The sequence below is a fragment of the Prunus dulcis genome, chromosome 7 (assembly GCF_902201215.1).
Source record: "Prunus dulcis chromosome 7, ALMONDv2, whole genome shotgun sequence".
Lineage (NCBI taxonomy): Eukaryota > Viridiplantae > Streptophyta > Magnoliopsida > Rosales > Rosaceae > Prunus > Prunus dulcis.
Window position 1 is genome coordinate 20671940 of NC_047656.1, and position 21358 is coordinate 20693297.

At 37.0% G+C, this 21358-nt stretch overlaps 3 protein-coding genes and 1 long non-coding RNA gene across 5 annotated transcripts; 2 read left to right on the forward strand and 2 right to left on the reverse strand.

Annotated features, from left to right (window-relative positions):
- Positions 1-728: 728 nt before the first annotated feature.
- On the reverse strand, positions 729-1699 carry LOC117635220 (cytochrome c oxidase assembly factor 6-like). Its single transcript, XM_034369571.1, has 3 exons — positions 1490-1699; positions 1229-1366; positions 729-1089 (listed from the first exon to the last, which is right to left on the reverse strand). Exons 1-3 carry the CDS (start codon positions 1571-1573, stop codon positions 961-963), a joined length of 351 nt encoding a protein of 116 aa, XP_034225462.1. The 5' UTR covers positions 1574-1699; the 3' UTR covers positions 729-960.
- Positions 1700-5330: 3631 nt separating this feature from the next.
- Positions 5331-8470, forward strand: LOC117635633 (AP2/ERF and B3 domain-containing transcription factor At1g50680-like). The gene is made up of 3 exons (XM_034369969.1): positions 5331-5535; positions 5733-5813; positions 7149-8470. Exon 3 carries the CDS (start codon positions 7158-7160, stop codon positions 8268-8270), a length of 1113 nt encoding a protein of 370 aa, XP_034225860.1. The 5' UTR covers positions 5331-5535; positions 5733-5813; positions 7149-7157; the 3' UTR covers positions 8271-8470.
- Positions 8471-13518: 5048 nt separating this feature from the next.
- On the forward strand, positions 13519-17148 carry LOC117633501. 2 transcript variants are annotated; one of them, XR_004586667.1, is made up of 5 exons: positions 13519-13697; positions 13918-13966; positions 15017-15116; positions 16641-16745; positions 16924-17148. It is a non-coding gene; the product is annotated as an uncharacterized LOC117633501 (long non-coding RNA). The 2 variants fall into 2 exon arrangements; XR_004586666.1 differs by having other exon boundaries at positions 16929-17148.
- Positions 17149-19395: 2247 nt separating this feature from the next.
- Positions 19396-21321, reverse strand: LOC117633500 (CBL-interacting serine/threonine-protein kinase 6). The gene has a single exon (XM_034367128.1). The coding sequence runs from the start codon at positions 21002-21004 to the stop codon at positions 19706-19708; it is 1299 nt and encodes a 432-aa protein (XP_034223019.1). The 5' UTR covers positions 21005-21321; the 3' UTR covers positions 19396-19705.
- Between the last annotated feature and the right edge of the window lie 37 nt (positions 21322-21358).

A 21358-nucleotide genomic window follows, 5' to 3' on the forward strand; every position in this document is an offset into this window, starting at 1 on the left:
GAGATCATTTTCCACCTAAGCTTGTTTCGATCATTTGGAATAGTCGAACAATTTTACAGAGAGTCTACTTCGAAAGCATATACCAAGGAGAAAACAATTTCACAAAGATGCATACGGTCTCATAGGCTACAGCAACACATATATGAACCAACTCCACAAAGCTTTACCACCAGGTCCATGACTAGCTTGGAATCAGAACAATGGCATTGACAACACTTCATTCTTGCAATTGCCTAGATGTCTTAGGTGGGTCAAGACCATCAAACTTATGAAGAATAGGAGATATATAAAAACTAGAGTGAGCATTCAGATTGATATAATAAAATTTTACCAGAAACATCTTGTCAGATAGACACACCTTTCTTTTCCAGTGCTTCTTATTCAAGCAAGCACAAATACACACCAAAAGACTCACAACTTTCTAACATTGTACCACCTCTGCAAGCCTTAAAACCATTATAGATCTCTCCCGCTGACTAATGAAGCACTCAGTAACTCACCAGGATGATTTCTTCTGTCTTCAGGGGCCAAGTCAAGCCTTATACCCCTGCCAAAATCGATAAAGGTTCCATTCACTTCGATTATTTTTTACAAGAGTTTCTCGTAAATCCGTTTTTCTAAGTTTTAATGTTAAAAGCAATCCTACTCCCACCCAAGTATTCCTAGTATAGTTACAACATAACAGCAAGGAGTCAAAATTAATGCATAGAATCATAGCAGTATTGTGATAAAATAAAAGTGCAAATGTATGTAGTAATCTTAAAGCATAGACATTCCATCCATGAAAATAAGATCAGAAAGTGATACTACAGTTTTTCTTCATATGAAATCTTTAACCATCAGAAGTAAGCTTTAGGCAATTAATTCTATATCTCGCTATTGCTGAAGCCTGTACAACTACAAATCACCAAACCCAATACGAGCAACAACATTTTAAGCTAACCCATCAAAACCAAAAGTTTAACTACTGGTGGTAGGCTTGAAAGTGTAAGGCTGTGGAAGTGACAACGGACCTCTCCTCGAATCTTTATCATCCAAAAGCCTCTTCAGACTCTTGTTCTTGCAGTAGAGAGCATCAAAATGCTTAACCTACACCATCAAAAACCCCCGGGATTAGAAACAAACAAATGAATAAACCCAAGAAACTAAAACTAAAACTACATTAATTATGGTCCAAGAAACCCAAAAAGGTAAAATGGAGATTGAGACTTGACAATGAGGATTTTACCCAAGAAGCACGGCAGTGATTGACAAACTCCTCCCTCGAAGCTTTGCACTCAGCTGGGTACAACAGCCCCTTGGAAGCGATTTCAGTCTGTTTTTTGTCCGATTCTTTCTCCAAACACGCATAGAAAGCGTCTCGAGCCTTTTAAAATACACACAATTGCAGATTATAACCCCAATTTCAATCCACAGCATGCACATTTACATTTACAAAACAAACAAAACAAACAAAAAAATAACGGATAGAGAGAAAATAAAATAGGACCTTATAGCAAGCTTGTCTGGAACTAGAGAGTACGTCAGTGTGAATCTCATCCGGGCTTCGTGCCGCGTAAGCTTCCGTGGCCATGGCTTCGATTCGAATTCGAAAGCAAGGAAAACAAACCTCTGCTTTTGTTGAGTTGCTGTGAAATCGGTGACTGCAATGCAACAAACGGAGTGTGAAAGGGGAGTTTGCGTTTGGGTTTGGTTGGGTTTGGGTTTGTATGTACGAACCAGACTGAATGGGGTTGGTCCAGTCCAACCCACCAAGTGGGCCTCTCTTATCTTTGTATATACGCCTGATTGATTGTAAATTATTAAAATTCAACTGTATAAATTTTTCTCAATAATGATCAAATATTGAAAATATTTTTTTTAAGAGAGAGAGAGAGAGAGAGAGAGAGAGGACTGCCGAATGGGAGAAACTGGAAGGAATTGTTGAACAAGTTTTTTTTCTTGGCTCTTACACATCACGTGATCAAATAAGTTGTTTTAATATCAGTGTCACATTTTGGATTGGCTCCTCCGTAGCACTATATTATTTGTTTTGGGTCCCCCATTCTTATGGTTTTGTTTCTAGGAACTCACGAGCAACTTCTCAGTGGGTCTAGAAGTGGACATGTATATATAAGGCACATCACCCTCTCTCCGTTGGTCGATGTGGGATGTTACAATCAGAATTAGGGTGAAGCCAGAAGTAGGAGAGAAACTCTCATGTAACGGGGATAACACTTTTTGCTATTTTTGACCAATAACGCAATGACATATAAGATAACTTTTCCACGTATCATTGTGTTATTGGCCGGGAATATCAAAATAGTGTTATCCTCGTTACATGTAAATTTTTTCGCAGAAGTAGGAGTTGGTTTTCAAAGTTAACATATTGGATCGGAATCAAGGGATTCCAATTCAAATAATAATAATAAAATATAATAAAAATTATTTTCCAATTTCATTTCAACAAATTTTGGAATTTCAACATCCATTCAGATTTGGAAAACTTGGAATTTTAGAAAATTACATATTTCGGAATTTTTTTGGAAAATGTTAAAAAATAGTTGAACATTTAAAACATATCCAATGGTTTGAAAGGTTAAAATTGGCTCTACATTGAAAAATCATATTTAAAAACTCAAACAATTATTTGTCGGAATTGATTTAGACTCGCTAAAATAAAAAATTGGAATTTGTCCAAATCGAAATTTCCAATTCAACTTGCACCCATGGTCAGAAGGGATGTGACTTTAGATGTTAATGTATGAAACACCCACAACCAACCACCACTCAATGTAGATATCCAACTCTAAATCCTTATGGTATGTTTACTTATTATTAGAAAAAGGAAAGTCATGAATTCGTGAAACTTGGTAATTACGGAATAAGAAATTAGAATCACATCAACTACTCCTTCTAGTTGATATGATTCCACATTTTGAGGATATTTGATTACACATTTTACACATGGAACTCATATAATATTTTTTATTATTTATGTATAAGTCAATGCATGAAAAATAAGAAATTGAAATCATTCAAACACCCATCATGATCCATGTGTTGGTATATATAGAATAAGAAAAAAATGTAATTATTTTGATAGCCATGCCATAATTTATTCTGCCAAAAAAAAAAAAACATATAAACCAGAAAGAGAAACAAACAGAAATTTGAGGGGAAAAAAAGAAAGAAAAAGGGAAAGCAGATGAATGAAAAAGGTAAACATGGTAAATTGGGTTTAGCTAGGAAACCAGTGGAAATGGATTTCTGAGTGGTCGCCGTGCGTTAGTATTAATTTGGAATTGGTACTAGATCCTCCATCATCTGTCTTACTCTGTCTCTGTCTGTCTCTATCTCTATCTCTATCCCTATCTCTGTCTCTGTTTCTCTAGAGAGTCTCCTCCTACGTATATGGGCTGTCCACCTGTATACAATTATAGTAAAAGTAGCATTATTTCTTGTATAATTTAATATTATTACCAGTGCCGTCACTTTCCTCCTTTCTTTTGCCCTTTTTCGCTGGCAAAAGCACAGTCGTTGGCACACCATACCCACCTGCCAAAGACCATATAAGATCATAAGACCTTCGACCAAAGAAAAGAAGATCATAAGATCGGCCATGAAAGACCCCTCCTGCCTAAGAAGAAGCTATGTAGCAGAGAGAGAGAGAGAGAGAAAGAGAGAGCAGGAAGAGGTGATGAGACAGTAGAATGACTGACAGAAGAGAGTGAGCACACTCAGGCAATTGTATAAAGCTATACCTTTGCGTGCTGCGTGCTCACTTCTCTTTCTGTCAGCCCTCCATTTTCATTCATTTTTCCTTCTCTTCTCTGTGTCTATCTTCTTCCTCCATCCTCTCTCTCTCTCTCTCTCTCTCTCTCTCTCTCTCTATTTCGCCCATCTTATTCCCCTTCCACCTTCTTCCAGGTCTACTCTTTCTTTCTTTCAAGAAGATAAGATAATCGAATTTCATTTCATTTATATGTATTATGCCTCTCTCTCGTCGTCTGTCTGCTTTTTATTTATATTTATTTTTCATTCATTTTCCCAGGCAAAGAGCCCCTCCTTCGTACCCTTGAATCAATTTAGGGTACCTCTTTATCTTTTGCAAGATGATATGATGAAGGGACTACCATACAAAAAGCGACAATGAAGGGAAAGAAAACCCACACACACCTACATATGTTTATTTTTTATTTTTTATTCTTTTGAGGAATAAAAATATATTTTCATGTATTACAATAGATAACACAATAACAATATCGTGAAACATCCGGACGGTATTCGGTACATTTATTATAATAATAAACTTATTTGAAGGACAATTTCGAGTTCACTTTATCATATTATATTTTAAAAATCTAAACCGTTTATCTTTTATGTACTTCACTCATATGCACGTATTTTCTTTTCTTTCCCTCTCACATTATAATAACTAGCCTCTCCGCATGCGCTTTCGCGCGTGCGAGAGGCTCTTTTTTTTATTCTTTATTTTTTAATAAATTTATTTTAGAATTAAAAAAGATAATGGGTAGTTGTGTTCCATAAAAATAGGATTCATTAACTGATTTTTCTTTTAATTTTAATTTTTTTAAATATAAAAAAGTGTGAATTTACCATATTATCCTCATTTAATTAATAATTTCAATTCTTAATGTTTGCATTAACCAAGGGCAATTTCTGACATTTTGAATGTTTCACCATTCTCTACCTTTTACTTTATATATATATAGATAAATATATTTAATCCCAATAATTATCTTATGTACCATTATCATGATTATTATGATAAGATGTAATGATGGAGTTTGAAATTAGCGTGACTTTTGATTGTCCTTTGCTAATCAAACTTCAAACTAATGAACTAATTCCTCCTCCCTATCTACTCTATCTAATACTGTTCACATTTTAACGGAAACCCATGTTCATTGTTCATTGTTCATTGTTCATTGTTCATGCCTCACTCACGTATTATGAATAATATCAAAAATCAAAACCCTTCCTCTTCTTCTTTCTTATTCTTCTTCCCCCACACTGTGTCTTTAGACCATGCAATGCAAGCCCATAAATGTCTCATAATTTTTTTTTATTGAATTTTATCTTTTGTTTTTAAATACAAGAATTGATAAATGTCAGGGCATACTTGGCTGTGATATTCTTTTCCAACGGTGCCTTCTGAAAACTGGAGAGAAACCATTATCTACGACTTCAAAAGGGTACTTTCTCAAAAACCCAGACCATAAATTCTTTCGTATATATATATATATATATATTTATGGTAATTTTTGCGATTTGATTTTCTTCTTGGGGTCTAATAATTTCTTTAATGTATATTTATGGCGATTTTTTTGTTGTGTATATTTCTGGTTTTCGTCGTCTCTCAAAGCGGCGGTGGAAGCTCGGTTTGAAAAGAGGAAACATAAACCCTTGTGGTTCACTCATCAGCGCGGTGCCAAAAATGGAGAGAATTCATTGTTTCCCCATCTGGCCAGATCTCAACTTTTCTTGTGTCATTCATGACACTTTCAAAGTTGAAGAAATTTCCTTATTCAGGTCACTTCTTTATTCAATTACCAGATTTTCCTGGATTTTTATTTTATTGCCCTTTTTCGTAAGATCTTTGCTTCGGTAACAAGGTGAATATTTAGGGTTTCAGTTGTATAAGCTGGCCCAAATAGAGTTTTTGATTCTTCTTTACACTACTCCTATACATATATGTTGTTGGTTTTAATTTTTTTTTACTTTGATAGGAAGTACTTATTGTTGTTTTGGCTTCAAGGGCAACAGATTATTTGCTGCTTCCATTTATTTGCAGCAGGTTAATCAACAAGGTAACGGTTGTAATCTCCTTAATATTCATGATACTCTCTCAGTTTATTGATTTATTTTCTATCACTGTTGCCTTCTGTTTTTATGGCTTCGTTTAATGCTCTTCTTTTAAGTTTTTTCGTTGTTTTTTCTTTTTCTTTTTCTCCTTGGTTTTTGGGGGATGGGGTGGAGAAATTTTCCTTTAGTTTGCAGCACGGCCTGGTTACTAGTAGATGATGATGATCACTCTTTTTTTCTTATAGTTTTTGAATTTTTGTTATTATCGGAACATGAGAATTTGATTTGGTAGTGAACTTTGAGTCATTGAAGAAGGTTTCAGAAATTGATTACGGATTAGTAATCATGACATGCCTTTTTCTCGGCTTGTTATGGATGAACATTAACCATCTCTTCTTTACCATTATATACTTGTTTCTACTCAATACTATTCTACATAAAATAAATTTGCAGGTACTGTTTTTATATCTTTAAACTAATAATGTATTTAAGATGAAAGTCACAAGATCTGCTAATCTGTTTCAGAAATTGAATAATGAGATGCTCATTCAATACATGATCTTGCTGATGCAATACAAGCAAGAAGAAAATAGAAAGGCTTTAATTTTTGTAACAAATAAAAATGATAGAATTTCGTTTTAGTTATTCTCTCTTTTGGGTTTTAGGTTGGCTGCGTTGGAAGGATGCTTTCCATGTATATGTGTTTCGTATCACAATATTGCTCTTGCTTCATATGAGTTTTCTGTCTTTGGAGTGGTCGTGGTCGATTTCACCTTTCCTCAAGGCCTATCTTAGGTTTGAGACCCACCAAAATCCCTTAAGTTACCTTGGCAGAAAGACAAAAGTTTTGGAACAAGTGGTACTCTTTCAATTGGCCTTGATTGGTTATAACTAAATGGTGGTCTGATATATATTTTTGGGTTTTATGATGATGAGGAGAGTTGAGAAATTAGGAAGAGAATGGGATACATGGATTATAACCCTGAAAAGTTTAAAATTGTGTTAAACCCTAATCACAATAGACTGCTAGTTGATTGGTCTTGAATTTGGAAAAGTAGTGCATCAGTATCATTGTTTAACTTTTGACTTAGCATGCTAAACTGTTCGTGATATCATGCATCTTAGCATCTGCTTGACCTTATCTTCCGTACAGTTGTAGTAGATATTTCCATCTTTCCATCTGAATAATAATTGGCTGGCTTGCGAAGAAATTTTTTGGTATCCTTTTATATATGTATATTAGTTGATATTCTTCATGTTGTAGAATATATATACTTTTATTTTAATTATTTATTTATCTTGATTTGGTTGAATTACATAAAGTTCCTATTTTACTGCAGAAGCATATTATGGAAGAGGGCATGTCAAGCACGGTTTCAAACAGTGGGATGAAAATGAATACTGTAGGAGGAGTATCAGATTCAAGCCTGGCTGCTAATGACTCAACAGATGGTGCTTGTAAGCGTGTGTCTAAGAAGTTCAAAGGAGTTGTTGAGCAGCCAAACGGGCATTGGGGTGCCCAAATATACGCCAATCACGAAAGGGTTTGGCTTGGCACTTTCAATTCTGAGATTGATGCAGCCATGGGTTATGACAGTGCTGCACTCAAGCTTAGGGGTAGAGACTGCCATCGCAACTTTCCGTGGACAGAAACCACCTTTGAAGAGCAGCACTTTCAGAATCAGTACGCCACAGAAGTTGTGCTCATCATGATCAAGGATGGTTCCTACCAGACCAAGTTCTCAGAATTTCGAAGAAGCCGGTCTGGAATTGAGAGTGTGGGGGCTGATGTTCAATTTGGCAGCTTAGCTAGGGTACAAAGCAGCAACGGAAAGGGAGAGCTGTTGGAAGACTTTCTTTTCCAAAAAGAGCTGACGCCAAGCGATGTGGGTAAGCTCAATAGACTTGTGATACCAAGTAAGTATGCGTGTACCTACTTTCCCACTGTTTCTGAAGCCATAAGGGGAAAGGTGGAGAGTTGCTCCAGCCAGCTGACGTTTTATGATAGGATGATGAGGTCATGGACATTCCGGTTCTGTTTTTGGAAGAGCAGCAAGAGTTTTGTATTCACCAAGGGTTGGAGTAGGTTTGTTAGGACACACGATTTGCAGGCCAAAGACACTATCAGATTCTTGCAATGCCAGTACAAGCAATCCGGGGACGGTAATTATAAGGAGCAGCCTCACTCATTCTGCATGATTCAAGTTAAAAAGGATGGTGGTCGAAGCAATGATGTGAGCTGTTTGGTTGAGAATAATGCTAATAGTTACCAATATGATGGTGTTAGGAATGATGGAGGCATGATGGATTTGGATTATAAGTTTAAAGTTGAAGCTGTAAGCCCAAATATTCATGAAGATGAAGATGGAATCCTCCTGGCAGATCAGAAGAAATGTTTCAGGCTCTTTGGAGTGGAAATCAGTGATGTCGATGTGCTTTCTTCGCATTCGATCATAGTATAGTTCACCCTTCAAATGGTTCAGAAGTTTTTGTTTGAGCTTTTGCAGGGAATAGGGTTAAGTAGGTTCTCATCTGGTATACTAAACATGCATCCTTTGAAATTTAAGGATGTGAGATCAAGCTAACTGATCAATTCTTAATTGACATTGATGTCATGGAACTTTAAATTTTTACTATAACATTATGCATGCATATGTTTGCATCTGTCTGTCTGATTTTTTTTTTTGTTAAGGATGGATGATGATTGCCTGCGGCTAGCTAGGGCTGAGTTACAGTAATTTTTGAGCTGTCTTTGGTGCCCTTTGTACAGTTTGAGTTGTGTTGTGTTGTGTTTACGTTTATTTTCGTTCTGGTTCTGAAAGAAAGCGATTTTGTATTTCAGGCATGTGTATTAATTTGAATTGGATGCAGTTGCTGTTTCGTTGCGGCTTTCTTAGATTTTGTGAGTTGCAAGTACGTTTTGCAAGCGAACAATGAAACATGGGCCTAGACTGTTTGGGAGTGATTCTAGATAGGCCAGAATCACTTATTTCCTATGTGATTTTAAGTGATTCACTCTAAGTGATTTTGAGCAGAAACACCTCATATGTGCTTCTCTATAAAATCACTTAAAACCGCTTAAAGTGATTATTTAGAGAAGTAATTCTCCATAGAATTGCTTTTTGACTTATCCGGAATCACTCCCAAACGAGCTTAAATTCTGTTGTCGTGTTTTGTTGTTTTCTTTCTTAAATAGCCAATTGAGTTGGGTTGGGCCTATGAAATTCACGAGAAGTTATTCTTTAAACCCAATCTACATCATTTGGATTCTGGATATTGGGGAACAATAACCAAGAGTTAATGTTGGATTTTAATCCTCAATGAATTGGAACTTGATCCTTGATGGAAGTGACCGCGCGTACTAACTTTATTAGATAATTTAATTGTCACTATTAAATAGTATATTCGTGATTATTAATCGGCTATGTGTTGTTGGTTGTTATGATTATTATGTTGTTGACATCGATTTGAACTTGCGATCATTCAATTTAACAATTGCCTTTTTCTTCATCTTCTTTATTTTTAGAAATAAACAATTGTTAAAAATTTATCTTAATTTATTCGAAATATTAGGGGTTTAGCAGTTCCACGTGGAATGTGGCAAAATCAACTATACGCAAGTAAATGCTAGCTATAAAAGGTTGTCCATCACATCACACTTTAAAGTTGTGGGTCAGTGGTGGAAGATGAAGAGATAATAATCGTGAAGTGGTACAAGCGGTATTATGCTAGTGATAATTCTTGAGGTGAAATTAATGGGGTTAATTGCGTTACAAATAATAATGTTTATAATTAATATTGAACCCTACGGAAATGGATTTTGGAATGTGGGGGCAACAGTGAGTTTGGAAGCACTTCATCACAAAACACTTATAACTCTACATAGATAAATAAGTTTAAAATATACTATGAAATTCAATAATGACGAAAATTTGCGTTATAAAATTTATAAAGTTCATTGTTTAAAAAGTGATAGTTGATAAATTTGTTAACGATGGAGATGAAGAAGGTGAATATCATCATGTTCGATGTTGATGGTGTGGTACGATAGTGACAATGGGTTGGTTGTGGTGGAGGCGGCGATGGTGGGAGGGTACAATGGTGGTGGTCATGGCAAAGTTGTGGTAGAAGTGGTTGTGACAGAAGTGGTTGTGACAGATGGTGGTTGGATTGTAATTTAAAGAATAATTTGAATATAGTTAGTTTACATGCCTAGAAAAGAAAACAAACAAAATTAACAATATAAAGGAAATACGAGTGCAGGGTTTAAGGTTATATTTCATGTCGTGTGTATTTGTGTTTTCACAACGTTCTTTTCGTTTCTCCAGCAAACAAAATCAAGTCTACTAGAAAAAGCCTTTTTATTCTCTCTTATATAAGTGAAGTAGAGTTGTCGTGACTAGTGATTAGGTAAATAGTAATTTATGGGAATGGATATATGGATATATGGATATATGGATATATGGATACAGATACAGTAGCATCTGCATATGCAAAGATGATATGATGACATGATGAAAATGGGAGGGAGATTTTTAATCCACGTCTTTATCATGTCTTCCCTCGCCTGACGCAATCCCATTTGCATTTTGCAGAATGTGCTTCCCTTCCATTCTCTTTCCCTCAGCTACCTCACATCAACATGGAAAACCAGACCCCACCAAAAATATTGGTCAAATACCAATTACTCTCTGGCATTGGCGAACGCTCGTTTTTCGTTTTCAGATCTTCTAAGACACGACTGGCTTTTTTAACCTATTGACACGATCACAATAAAGTTAATTTAGCTGGTGGAAATTCTCCCAGCCCAGGCAAAACTCCACTTCCCTCAATATCAATTGTATTAAAAAAGAAGTTGACAGATAAAAATTTGGATACAAACATAGGCAGCTTAAATAAAATGTATTTTACAAACTAAGAGCATCCACAATGGACTCCCTAAACCACATTCTTAGACAAATTTTAGAGAGAAATTGGAAAAATACAACTCCAACCATGCTGCCTATCCATCTCCTAACATAGGTAGACCTCTAAGAGCTCCTAAATATGAAGAAAGAGAAAGCACTCATTACACTCATTGCACTCATAGTGACTCCTTACAACCGAGAATATATTCCTATTTCGGCCACAATCACTCGAAAAGAAGTCAAGATCAATACAACACCCATCACTCATTCATATCCACAACCAATTCCGACCGTGGTACTGGCACGCCACGCACAAGTATGTGTTACCAAATCCGCTCAGCCTATTCCATTATTTTATTATTAAGTAATTGACACGTGACCGAAAATATTTTTAGATCAACAAGATCATTATTTAAGAATAATATATATAAATTTTTTATTTAAAAGAAGGTAAAGATTACATAATCAATAACTTGAAAATAAACGGCAAAAAATCACTTTTGATCTATAAACGTAGTTTATCACTTCTCCCATTAAATTGCATTTAGTTTCAATTTGATCAATTCCATCATCAAACTACTGCTAGCAAGTGTTGTTACTTGCCATTGATTTACCAAAGGCAGTACAATTCGATATGTCACCCTCCATCTCTAACCTCTCTCTCTCCCTCCCTCTTCTTCTCCTTCAACATCATCTGAGAGAATTGAACTGTGTGTTGGGGGGTCGGGTTTAGGAATTGAATTACTGTAGATATATGCATAATTACTATTGGTACTTAGTTGTCGGAGGATTGGATGGATATATAACGAGACTAGGATCTGAGATAGATTGCTCCATCTACTCTCCCACCAAACAAATAGGTCTTGTCAAAAAAGCTTTATAAAAACCCAGAACAAACCTACATCTGTCTTCTCTTCTTTCCTTCATTCATCACCATCGATCTGTCCCTCATCTCCCTCATCCCTTCCTCTCCACCGTCAATTATATTGATTTGTTTATCTGTTAATTAATTTATTTATGCTCTCATCTCATCTTTTTAATTAATATATGCTGTCATACTATCAAATACGATCGATGAAAGGCCCTGCGGGTGGGGTGTGTATGCGTTTGCGCTGAGCTCATCATACCTGCAAACCCGCTACCTAGTGCAAGTGTGTGCAACCAACAACAAAACATTTAATGAGTGAGCTGGGCTGCTGCTAGTTAGGAAGGAACAAATTGTTAAAAACAAAGGATAACTTGGCTCTCTACTTTAAAGGGAGTTACTTCTTCTTATAGAAAAATCGCAGATGCATACTTTTTGTTTAATTTTGACAGAACATGTAAAAAGGGTTAACTATTTATGCGGGGTTAGGTCGATATATAAAAGAAACCCTAGATCTTATTCATTCAATCAAGGGATCGATGTGAAATGTTGGTATGTGGTTTACATGTATAGTTTGCAAAGAAAATGAAGTGAAGGGGGTGGGGGTGTATGTAATATGTATGGATGTGAATGTGAGCGGATAGCTAGGTTTCAGATCTGACCCTCTCTCTCCCTCTCTCTCTCTCTCTCTCTCTGTGGATGTGGAATATAGTAAAGTAAAATAGGGGAAGCTCAAGCTTGAAGCTACTGACAGAAGAGAGTGAGCACACAAACGCAGGCAATTGTATAAAAGCATATACCTTGGTGCGGTGCGTGCTCACTTCTCTCTCTGTCAGCTGCTGCTGCCACCCTTGCCCTTCCATTCTTTGATCTCACTTAAATTCACAGAGAAGGGCACTGTCCACAGATGCTTTCTCATCAGCGGCCCAGGAAAAAGGCAGGAAAGTAAAGCCAGGGGCCAGGGCCCCCTCTTCTCTTTCAATTCTCCTTCTTCCAGGTGTCTTTCTCTCCAGAACGTTTTTTTATGTCCTCATCCATATGTCCATCACACTTCTCTCTATTTCTGTTTCTCTCTCTCCATTTACTCAATTTTTTATTGTTATAAATATTTTCTTTTTCCATCCCAGCTGACCTGATAGATAGATCATAGATATGAGTATGACACATTTCTTGCAGGATTTAGTACACGGATCATCATATATCTCCTCTATCGTCTTTTATATGGATGTATATTCTTCTCATCTCTTTCTCACTCTCACAGTTGTCTTTCTGTTTGTGATTCAAGCTTACTGGATGGATCTACGTGGCTCCTGGAGTTCACAACCAAATGTTATTTTTTGCTATTTTATTTATATGTAATTTTTGCTACCCGTGCACAACTAGATCTTCATCCATCTATCATACACACTGTTACATATGATTTGTTTTTTCTTTTCTTTTATGTATATGATTTTTTATTTATAACAATTATTAGTATTAAATCAATTCAACATATGTTACTGAAATTATTTAATAGTAATAGTTATTATTAGTTATTTTAAGTTGTGACTGGAGTTTGAAAGCGTGACTTTTGATGGTCCTTGCTAGATCTTCTTGAGCAGTTGAAGAGGACGAATTGGGTTTTGAATATAAAATCAAGGTACGCCTTCCTTCGTCACTACTGTTCACATTATAACGGAACTTCTTATCTTTCTTCTTCTTCTTCCATGCCAGCAGCCTTTGTCTATGCACTCATGTCATATAAAACTTTTTTTTTAAGTTAAAAACCAATATTGGATCTGTTTTTTCTTAACTACCAGTGGGTACTTTTTTTTTTTTTTTTTTTGGGAGAAATACCAGTGGAGTGGGTACTTTCTTCCAAATAGAACCAAACTAAATTTTACTCATATTAAATTCTGATGATTTTTTATTTTCCTTTTTGTTGATTTCATACCCATATGGGCCATATGTCCATTTTTCGTCTTGTTCCCAAATCGGAAACATAATCCCAGCCGTCAGTCCTCAGGGAACTGCTAAATATGGAATACAACATCTCATTCTTTCCTCATATGCCCAGATCTCAGCTTTTCTTGTGTCAGAAATTACATTTCGAAGATGGGATGAATTTCCTTATACAGGTCAGTTTATTTTCCTAATTTCAAATTTGTTTCCCTTTCTCCGAAGATCTTTCCTTCGGTACCAACCAAGGTGAATGAAATGAGTAGGGCTTGTTTTTACAGGAAGAATAGGGTTTCAGTTGTCTAAACTCAAATCAGGTTTTTAATTTTTTTTACGGTATTGATTATGTTTTGAAATTATATTTGACAGGAAGTATTTTTGTTGTTGTTTTGGCTTCAGGGGCAGCAGATTTATGCTTCCATTCATTTGCAGAATGTTAATCATCAAGGTAACACTTGTAATCTCCTTAATATTCATGATACTTTAGTTTATTGATTTATTTTCTATCACTTTTTTTTTTCTTCTGTTTTCATATATGTGGGTTTGTAATCTCTAAATTTGATTTTAAATCCTTTTTTTAGTTGTTGAAGAAATTCATTAAGTCCAACCTGTTGTGTGTGTTTGTTTATTGTTTATTTTTCACAAAACTAAATATATTTTCAGAGATACCTTCACAACGGTCCAACACACTCACAACAAAGCTAAGCCAAAACTTAGCATCAAACCCAGCAGAGGATTATATTGCATTTGCATCCATGTGATGTTGAACTTGAGACCTACACTAACCAAGTGGAGACAACTACCACTAGACCAAAAACGAGTTGCTAGGCGTTTTCCTTGGTTAACTATGTTGGTTTAGTTTTTAGAATGGGTGACTAGTTGAGATATTTTTTTGAGTGCTGTTATTTCCACCCCTATCCTATTCCACCCCCTCAACCTTATCTTCAAAATTTTAAAGACAAATTTACCCCTTTGTAAAATGACTTCTATGGACTTCGGGAAAAAAAGTCAACTCAAGTAACCCGCCAATTCTACCGTTTGACATACAATTTTCTTCTCTCTTCTGTTAGGATTATGTTGTTTTCAAATTTACATGGTGGGTGGGAAGATAAGATGGGTGGGGAAATAGGATAAGAGATGGAAAATACTTTTTATTTTATTTTTAATAATGGGAATGAGAAGTTGGTTTAATACATTGATTATACATTAGTAGTAAGCATGACATGAGATACCCTTTCTCTGGACTTGATTTGAATAACATTAACTTTCTGTTCTTCACAAATTAATTTTTTCATCTCGGGTACTGTTTCTTACATATATTTTTATGTTATACCTTTAATATGAAGCTCTGCACAGCCACCCTTTTTGTTTTTTGGGAGAAACTAGTATTGAGAGGCTCATTTAATACATGTTCTTGCTGTTTCTATTTATTCTATCTTATTGGTATTTGCTAATTATTGGAGATTATAGCCCACTATACTCTTGACCATTTTTGTAGGCACATTGTGTAAATTCAAAACTTTTGTAAGATGGTTTCTTGCCACATAGAACCGGAATTAATGACGCTTGAATAAGCACTGACAATTTAGAACTTTCAGGTAAAAACGAAGGTAATTGCATTCTATGTTTCTGTTGTTTTTTAGAAGTTCTATGTTGGTTTTGAGATCCAATACATTCCGTAGATGATGAAAGCTTGATTTGATAAAATTTGAAGAATGCTTGACTTGCTTTTCTTTGTTATATTTTTCCTTGTCCAAATATGAATAATGCAAAATTATTTTAAGCTTTGTGGTTATCTTGAAAGAATCTTGAATAATAGAATGTTTTTATCAAAGGAAGGATGCAAATAGAATGACTGCAAGTAATTTAACAGTTGTGGGAAACAAAGGTAGTAACGATTATGACATCTAAGTAAAAGTACTCCTAGTCCTAGCATTGGTCAATTTTATCATGATTGGTCATAATTTATATATTGAAATCAAATGGTTTGATTAACCTTGTGGGATATTCGGTGCTTATAACATTGTAATCGAATAGGAATACAGTAGTCTCTTTTTTGGTTTTTAGGCCTGCTTCCATGTGAATGATGATTTTTAGTTTCGATGGTATACTTGACATTTGTCTCGAGGCCTATCCTATGTTTGAGCACCACCAACATCTGGTGCTCCATCATGTTGGTCTTGTTTGGTCAGAGTTAAATGGCTTGGATATTGCATCTGGATATACCTTTTTTCGTTTCTTTTTTCTGATCCAATCGGAATATACCTTCTGTAGGGTCATGGAATTTGTATGATTTGAAAGTTTTATTCTGCCTTACATTAATATTACAATGTTACTTGTATTTAACTCTCAAGTTTGGGTTCTACTGTACTCTTCTCCATAGATATTAACATGCATGTCACCCCTTGGGCCCTTTATTCTGCAGATGTAGGTCATATAACCTGAACAATCATCATTCGTTGTTTTCCTTTATCTTTTCCTCATCTTCTCTATATCTAGTGTTGGAGAAGGTTTGATCTTGCTTTTCTCTTTTATTTATACCCTTTGCACACTATTTTCAATTGCGTTTATCTATCACTTTCTAGCACCTTATTCGCAACGAAGGCTTAATGCTTCTTTTTTTATTTTCATTCTATATCTCTCACTACACGATTCTCAATCATTGGCGGGTTTAATTGCTTCCTATTAAATGCTATGCATTCTAGTCCCTGAAAAGTTTTATGGGTTCTATGATGGCAACTGTGCAGAAATGAGCTGAAAGTGTTTAAATTTAGAGTATCAACCCTAATCATAATAGAAACAGATCTTCATTTCGAAAACTGTCTAGGTCATGACCACAAATTGCAATCTGCTTTTGTTCCCAAGCAAGGACAACTTGATGATTTTGGTACTTGTTGCTTTAGCTAGAGTAAATAATGTTTTGAATTTGGAAAGTTTGCAAAACCAGTATTCTCTGTACCGTATATGCAACATTTTAGGGTTACCTATCAAATCCTGTTTTATGTACCACTCAAAACCTGATTGTTGTGTTGTTTGGTTTCTAGTTTCGAAGAGATAGAGAGAATGGGTATCAGTTTTTGACCTATGTGTACTTTTTGTCCCCTTCTGACTTGAACACTCAGGTTTGAGATGTACTATCAAGCCACCTTAAAGTGATGGCTTCTGCTGTGAATTGCCAGCTTCCAATTTACCTTTCGTCTTTTGGCTTAGCACTGATGAAGCAAATGGTAAAAATGCTTTTCTTTTATCTTTTTTTCCCTTGAAGTGATGTTGATCATGGCGTAATACTGTAATTGGCCGATTTATAACTAGAACTCGCCATCATTTTGTGTTGGTTTAAAAATTAATGTCCTGGCAGTCTTTGTATAGAATGTAATATTATTGACTTTACCTTCCTTTGTATAGTGCAGAAATTACTCTTTGTTGGTGGGAAACAGAATATTAGTCTCTTCAAAGTTCAAAGGGTTCGGGATCAGCAAAAGGGTTTTAGCTTGGCATTTAGAATTCCTGAGATGAGAGGAAGCTGCAATATCAAAGCTTTATGATCGATATCATGATCATATGAGCATTGCTCTGTAAAAAGCTTTGGTGGGGGGAATTCAAGGTCTGGGCCTTTCTAAGACTATAAATTTACAGATGGTTCCTGTTTGTGTATCTTTTCTTTTTCCTAATTCTTATCCAAACGATAAGATATTTTACAGACAATATATTATCCTTGCATTTGATTTGAGTGAGTCGAATTTGAAATCTTCTGCGAGTGGAAGACTATCTTGATGTTTTCTTAATTCTTGGTGTAGTTGGGGCGAACGGAGGATGTATTCTAAGGTGGATTGGATTTGGGTCTATTGGGTTGGGAGGACATTGGAAGATTGAATCAAAACAACAGACTATGGTGGAAGATCTGTCTGAGAACCCTTTTTAACCCCAAAAAGAAGGCCCAAACTCGTAGGGTCTAAGGTGGATTTGGGCTTATTGGAAAGTTGGTGGGAAATAGGCCCATCTATGGTTCATTATCCAAATGTTAGGCCCAAAGGACAAGTCAAATTTCTGAAAGCCAGCCAGCCATGTGGCCTGCCTGTGTCTCTGCCTGTTCTAGAAGAGTCAGAAAGGAGACTTTTAGGTTGATGAAAAGGCCAACTCTCTACTGCTATGAATCAGAATTTGGCTCTCTTCTTGTGATAATTATTATATCCAATCCAAGGAAGGGGATAATCTTTTCATTGGAGACAGAAAGAATCATATATGGACATATACATTGACATATATTTTGATGACAAAATCCTCTTAAGAGACGTAAGTTGTCTCTTTTTTGGTAAAGGAAAGTTTAGAATGAGGGAGGCTACCTATCTCAAGGCGAGGGTATACTAAGGTCTCTTTGAGGACTTACGGAAGGGGTTTTAGCCTTTTTTTGGGTTTTTATAAATTACTCACAGATAGATTGTCTACAACGAAACTTGAACTTAAACCTTGATAGCAAAAAGAGAGATGTTTACCCTCATTGGTGACATACGTTGTCTTTTAACTTCTTGTGTTGTCTGGATTCTTGATGAATATGATATAACATGATTGAGTTGCGATATATTTATGTTGTTATTATTTCATAGCAGAAACATAACACTGTGGTGGCACATGCCATGATGGCATATTGATGATCCACCAACTCAAAGGCAACTATCCATCCACTTTACCTTATTTGTTCGGACAGTGACAAGTCTACAATAATAATCCCACCAAGCAAGAGCAAGTATCCTTTCCTAGTTGGCTCTGACGCAAGGAGATAGAGATACATACACTGCTGCGTGCACACAAGACACAGTTAATTATGAATATGAAGAGCAGAGCTGCACTGCTAATTAATCAGTAGCAGTGATTCATCACCTTATTGTTTTCATAATTAAGCAGTTTAGTAGTAATTAATCAAAGAGTGGACCCCAGCTTTTGTAATTATGATCGAGGGTAGGTGTTGGTGCATCATCGGTAGATGTTGTCCTCTCCTCAGATTCCTTGGACAGAGGGATTATTTCAAGTGTGCTACTGCTGCTGCATATATAAGTCGAGCACTCATCATTATTATGTTGTTATTAGCGTGAATTAATTAAGAAGCTAGCTATTAATTACAATTATTGATTGATAGAAGAATAGATAGATGATTTGAGTGGAATAAAAGGAAAAAAATGTTAAAAAGAAGAGCAAGTGGCCCTTCCCCAGTATGATCATCAGCAACACCAACAGACACAAGAACCCATCCTCCTGAGTCCTGTCTGTCTATCCAATGTTTTCGTATTACAATTACTGATGGGCGCCTACAACAACAACAACAACAAAGGTTAAAGGTCCTACTAGTTGTTGATTGAGTTGAGGCTGAGGAGATAGAAGCTGGCCCTACCCTACGGACACTTGATCATCCACAGTCCACATCTCATTTTAATTTTTGATTTTTTTTTTAAATTTTCATAGAAACGTTAATTTAAATTATTCTAAATTAATATTTAGACTTAAATGCAAAGGAGTGAGTTGATTACCATGACCAAATGGCCTAATCCATGTCTTGCAATTACTCAATAGGATGATGAGTAGGCAGGCTTCTTTTAACAATTGCTTATGGAATAAACTCAATTCCAAATTCTAATCCAACCACCGATTTTAATTTTGCTCATGGACAAGTAATATTCAATACCAAATCTGTAATTCTATCCATGGAAACAAAAAGAAAAAAATAATAACTTGAATGGATGCATTGAATTTCTTGATAAGATGACGAGAAATAATGACAAAATTTCATTATTTTGGTCAATTATGACAGATCCATCCATATCAAGCTATAAAAGTAAAGTAGGATAAAAGAGAGAGAGAGAGAGAGAGAGAGAGAGAGAGAGAGAGGATAAGCGTAGGCTGCGCCGCCTACTTAATTACGTAAAAGAGTTTCTCTAATTGCACAAATCAATTCACAGTTTCCTTCTTCCACCTCACAAACAGAAGAGACACACAACCATAACAAAAACAAACCACAGGGAGCTTGCTGGCTTGGCTTGCTTAATGGGTGGCTTGCCCCAACAAAGCCCCAAAGCCCAGACCCAGTTTCAATTTCAACGTAATCAATTGAAACAACAACAACAACAACAACAATAATAACAATAATAACAACAAAATAATCACAACAAATTATAATCTTAATTCTTATATCAAATCAAGCAGCCGTCGAACTGTCCTCTGGGGAGGTCCACACGATGTCCTTCAGCGCCGGTCTCAGCTCCTTGCTGCAGAACTGGTTGTACTCCAACGTATCACCATTGTCCTTCTTCACCTCCACCACCAGAAACGACGGCGTCATCGCGAATATCTCCGCCGCAATCGCCAGTTTCCCCTTCCGTCCGCTCTCCTCCCCCTGCAGCCTCACCATAGAGTCGCTCTTCTTGATCCTGAACTTGCCAGCCTTGGCTACCTCCTCCAGCGTCGATATCACGCTGCTCACCGGTAGCGTCGTAGCGAAACGCAGCTCCTCCTTCTCCTCCCTCTTCTTCTCCTCGAACAACGGCGACAAATCGAAACCCTCCGACAACGATATGATATGAAACGCGTTTAACGTCTCCGTCTGCTTCCACGTTATCTTCTCGCTCGTCTCGTCGAATTCCTGCTCTTGTTTCGTCCGCACGATCTTCGGCACCGATTTCTTGAACCATGACGAGTCCATGACCTTGGATATGGTGATTCTCGTACTGGGATTGGGGTCCAGAAGCTTCGTCACGAGCCTTCGGGCCTCCGATGAAAACCAGGGCGGGCATTTGAAATCTCCTCTGTAAATCTTCCGATACATGGCCACGAGATTATCGTCCTGAAACGGCAAAAATCCGGCGAGAAGAACATAGAGAACGACCCCACAAGACCAGAGGTCGGCCTTGGCTCCGTCGTACCCTTTCTTGCCTATCACCTCCGGAGCAACATAAGCCGGCGTGCCACAAGTGGTGTGCAAAAGCCCGTCTTGCTTCAAGTGCTCGGAAAAAGCACTTAAACCAAAATCAGTGACTTTCAAGTTGCCATCCTCGTCCAGGAGGAGGTTCTCCGGCTTCAGATCCCGGTGGTAGACGCCGCGGCTGTGGCAGAAATCGATGGCTGAGATCAGCTGCTGGAAATAGACTCTGGCCACGTCTTCTTTGAGCCGGCCTTTGGCAATTTTGGCAAAGAGCTCGCCGCCGCGGACCAGATCCATGGCGAAATAGATCTTGGACTTGCTGGCCATGACCTCATGGAGGCCGACGATGTTGGGGTGCTTGACCATCCTCATCACGGAGATCTCTCTCTTGATCTGCTCCATCATCCCAACTTTGATTACCTTCTCTTTTCCCACCACTTTCATGGCCACACTTTTCCCGCTCTTCAAATTCCTGGCATGGTAGACCTTGGCGAAAGTACCGTGACCCAGAAGACGGCCCAGCTCGTACTTGCCGTGGAGCAACGAGGAGCCATCTCTGCCTTTTTCATCCGCCATTGATAACAGTAACTAAAATAAAACTAACTAAAAAAATGAAGCTGAGGTGTTCGATGAAAATTTAACAGTTACGAAAAACAACTGGGGCGAATGGGTCACCCGTCTTCTACGTGTTTTCGGTGGCAATTCCTGCCGCCGATGCAGCGCTTGGCACGTACAGATAGCTCAGGCTTGTGCAGCGATGCTCCTCTCATCTCTCTGCATTCCCTAACCACCTTCAGCTTGCTAAGATTGCTTAAATTTGAGGGTTTGTAAAAGGACCACCGCGCAGCAGAAGCTCTCTTAGCCTCAAATCTCTTTTTCGGTATTTTCTTTTTCCCCGTTTCATGGCGTCTGGTTATATAATGGTGTTGG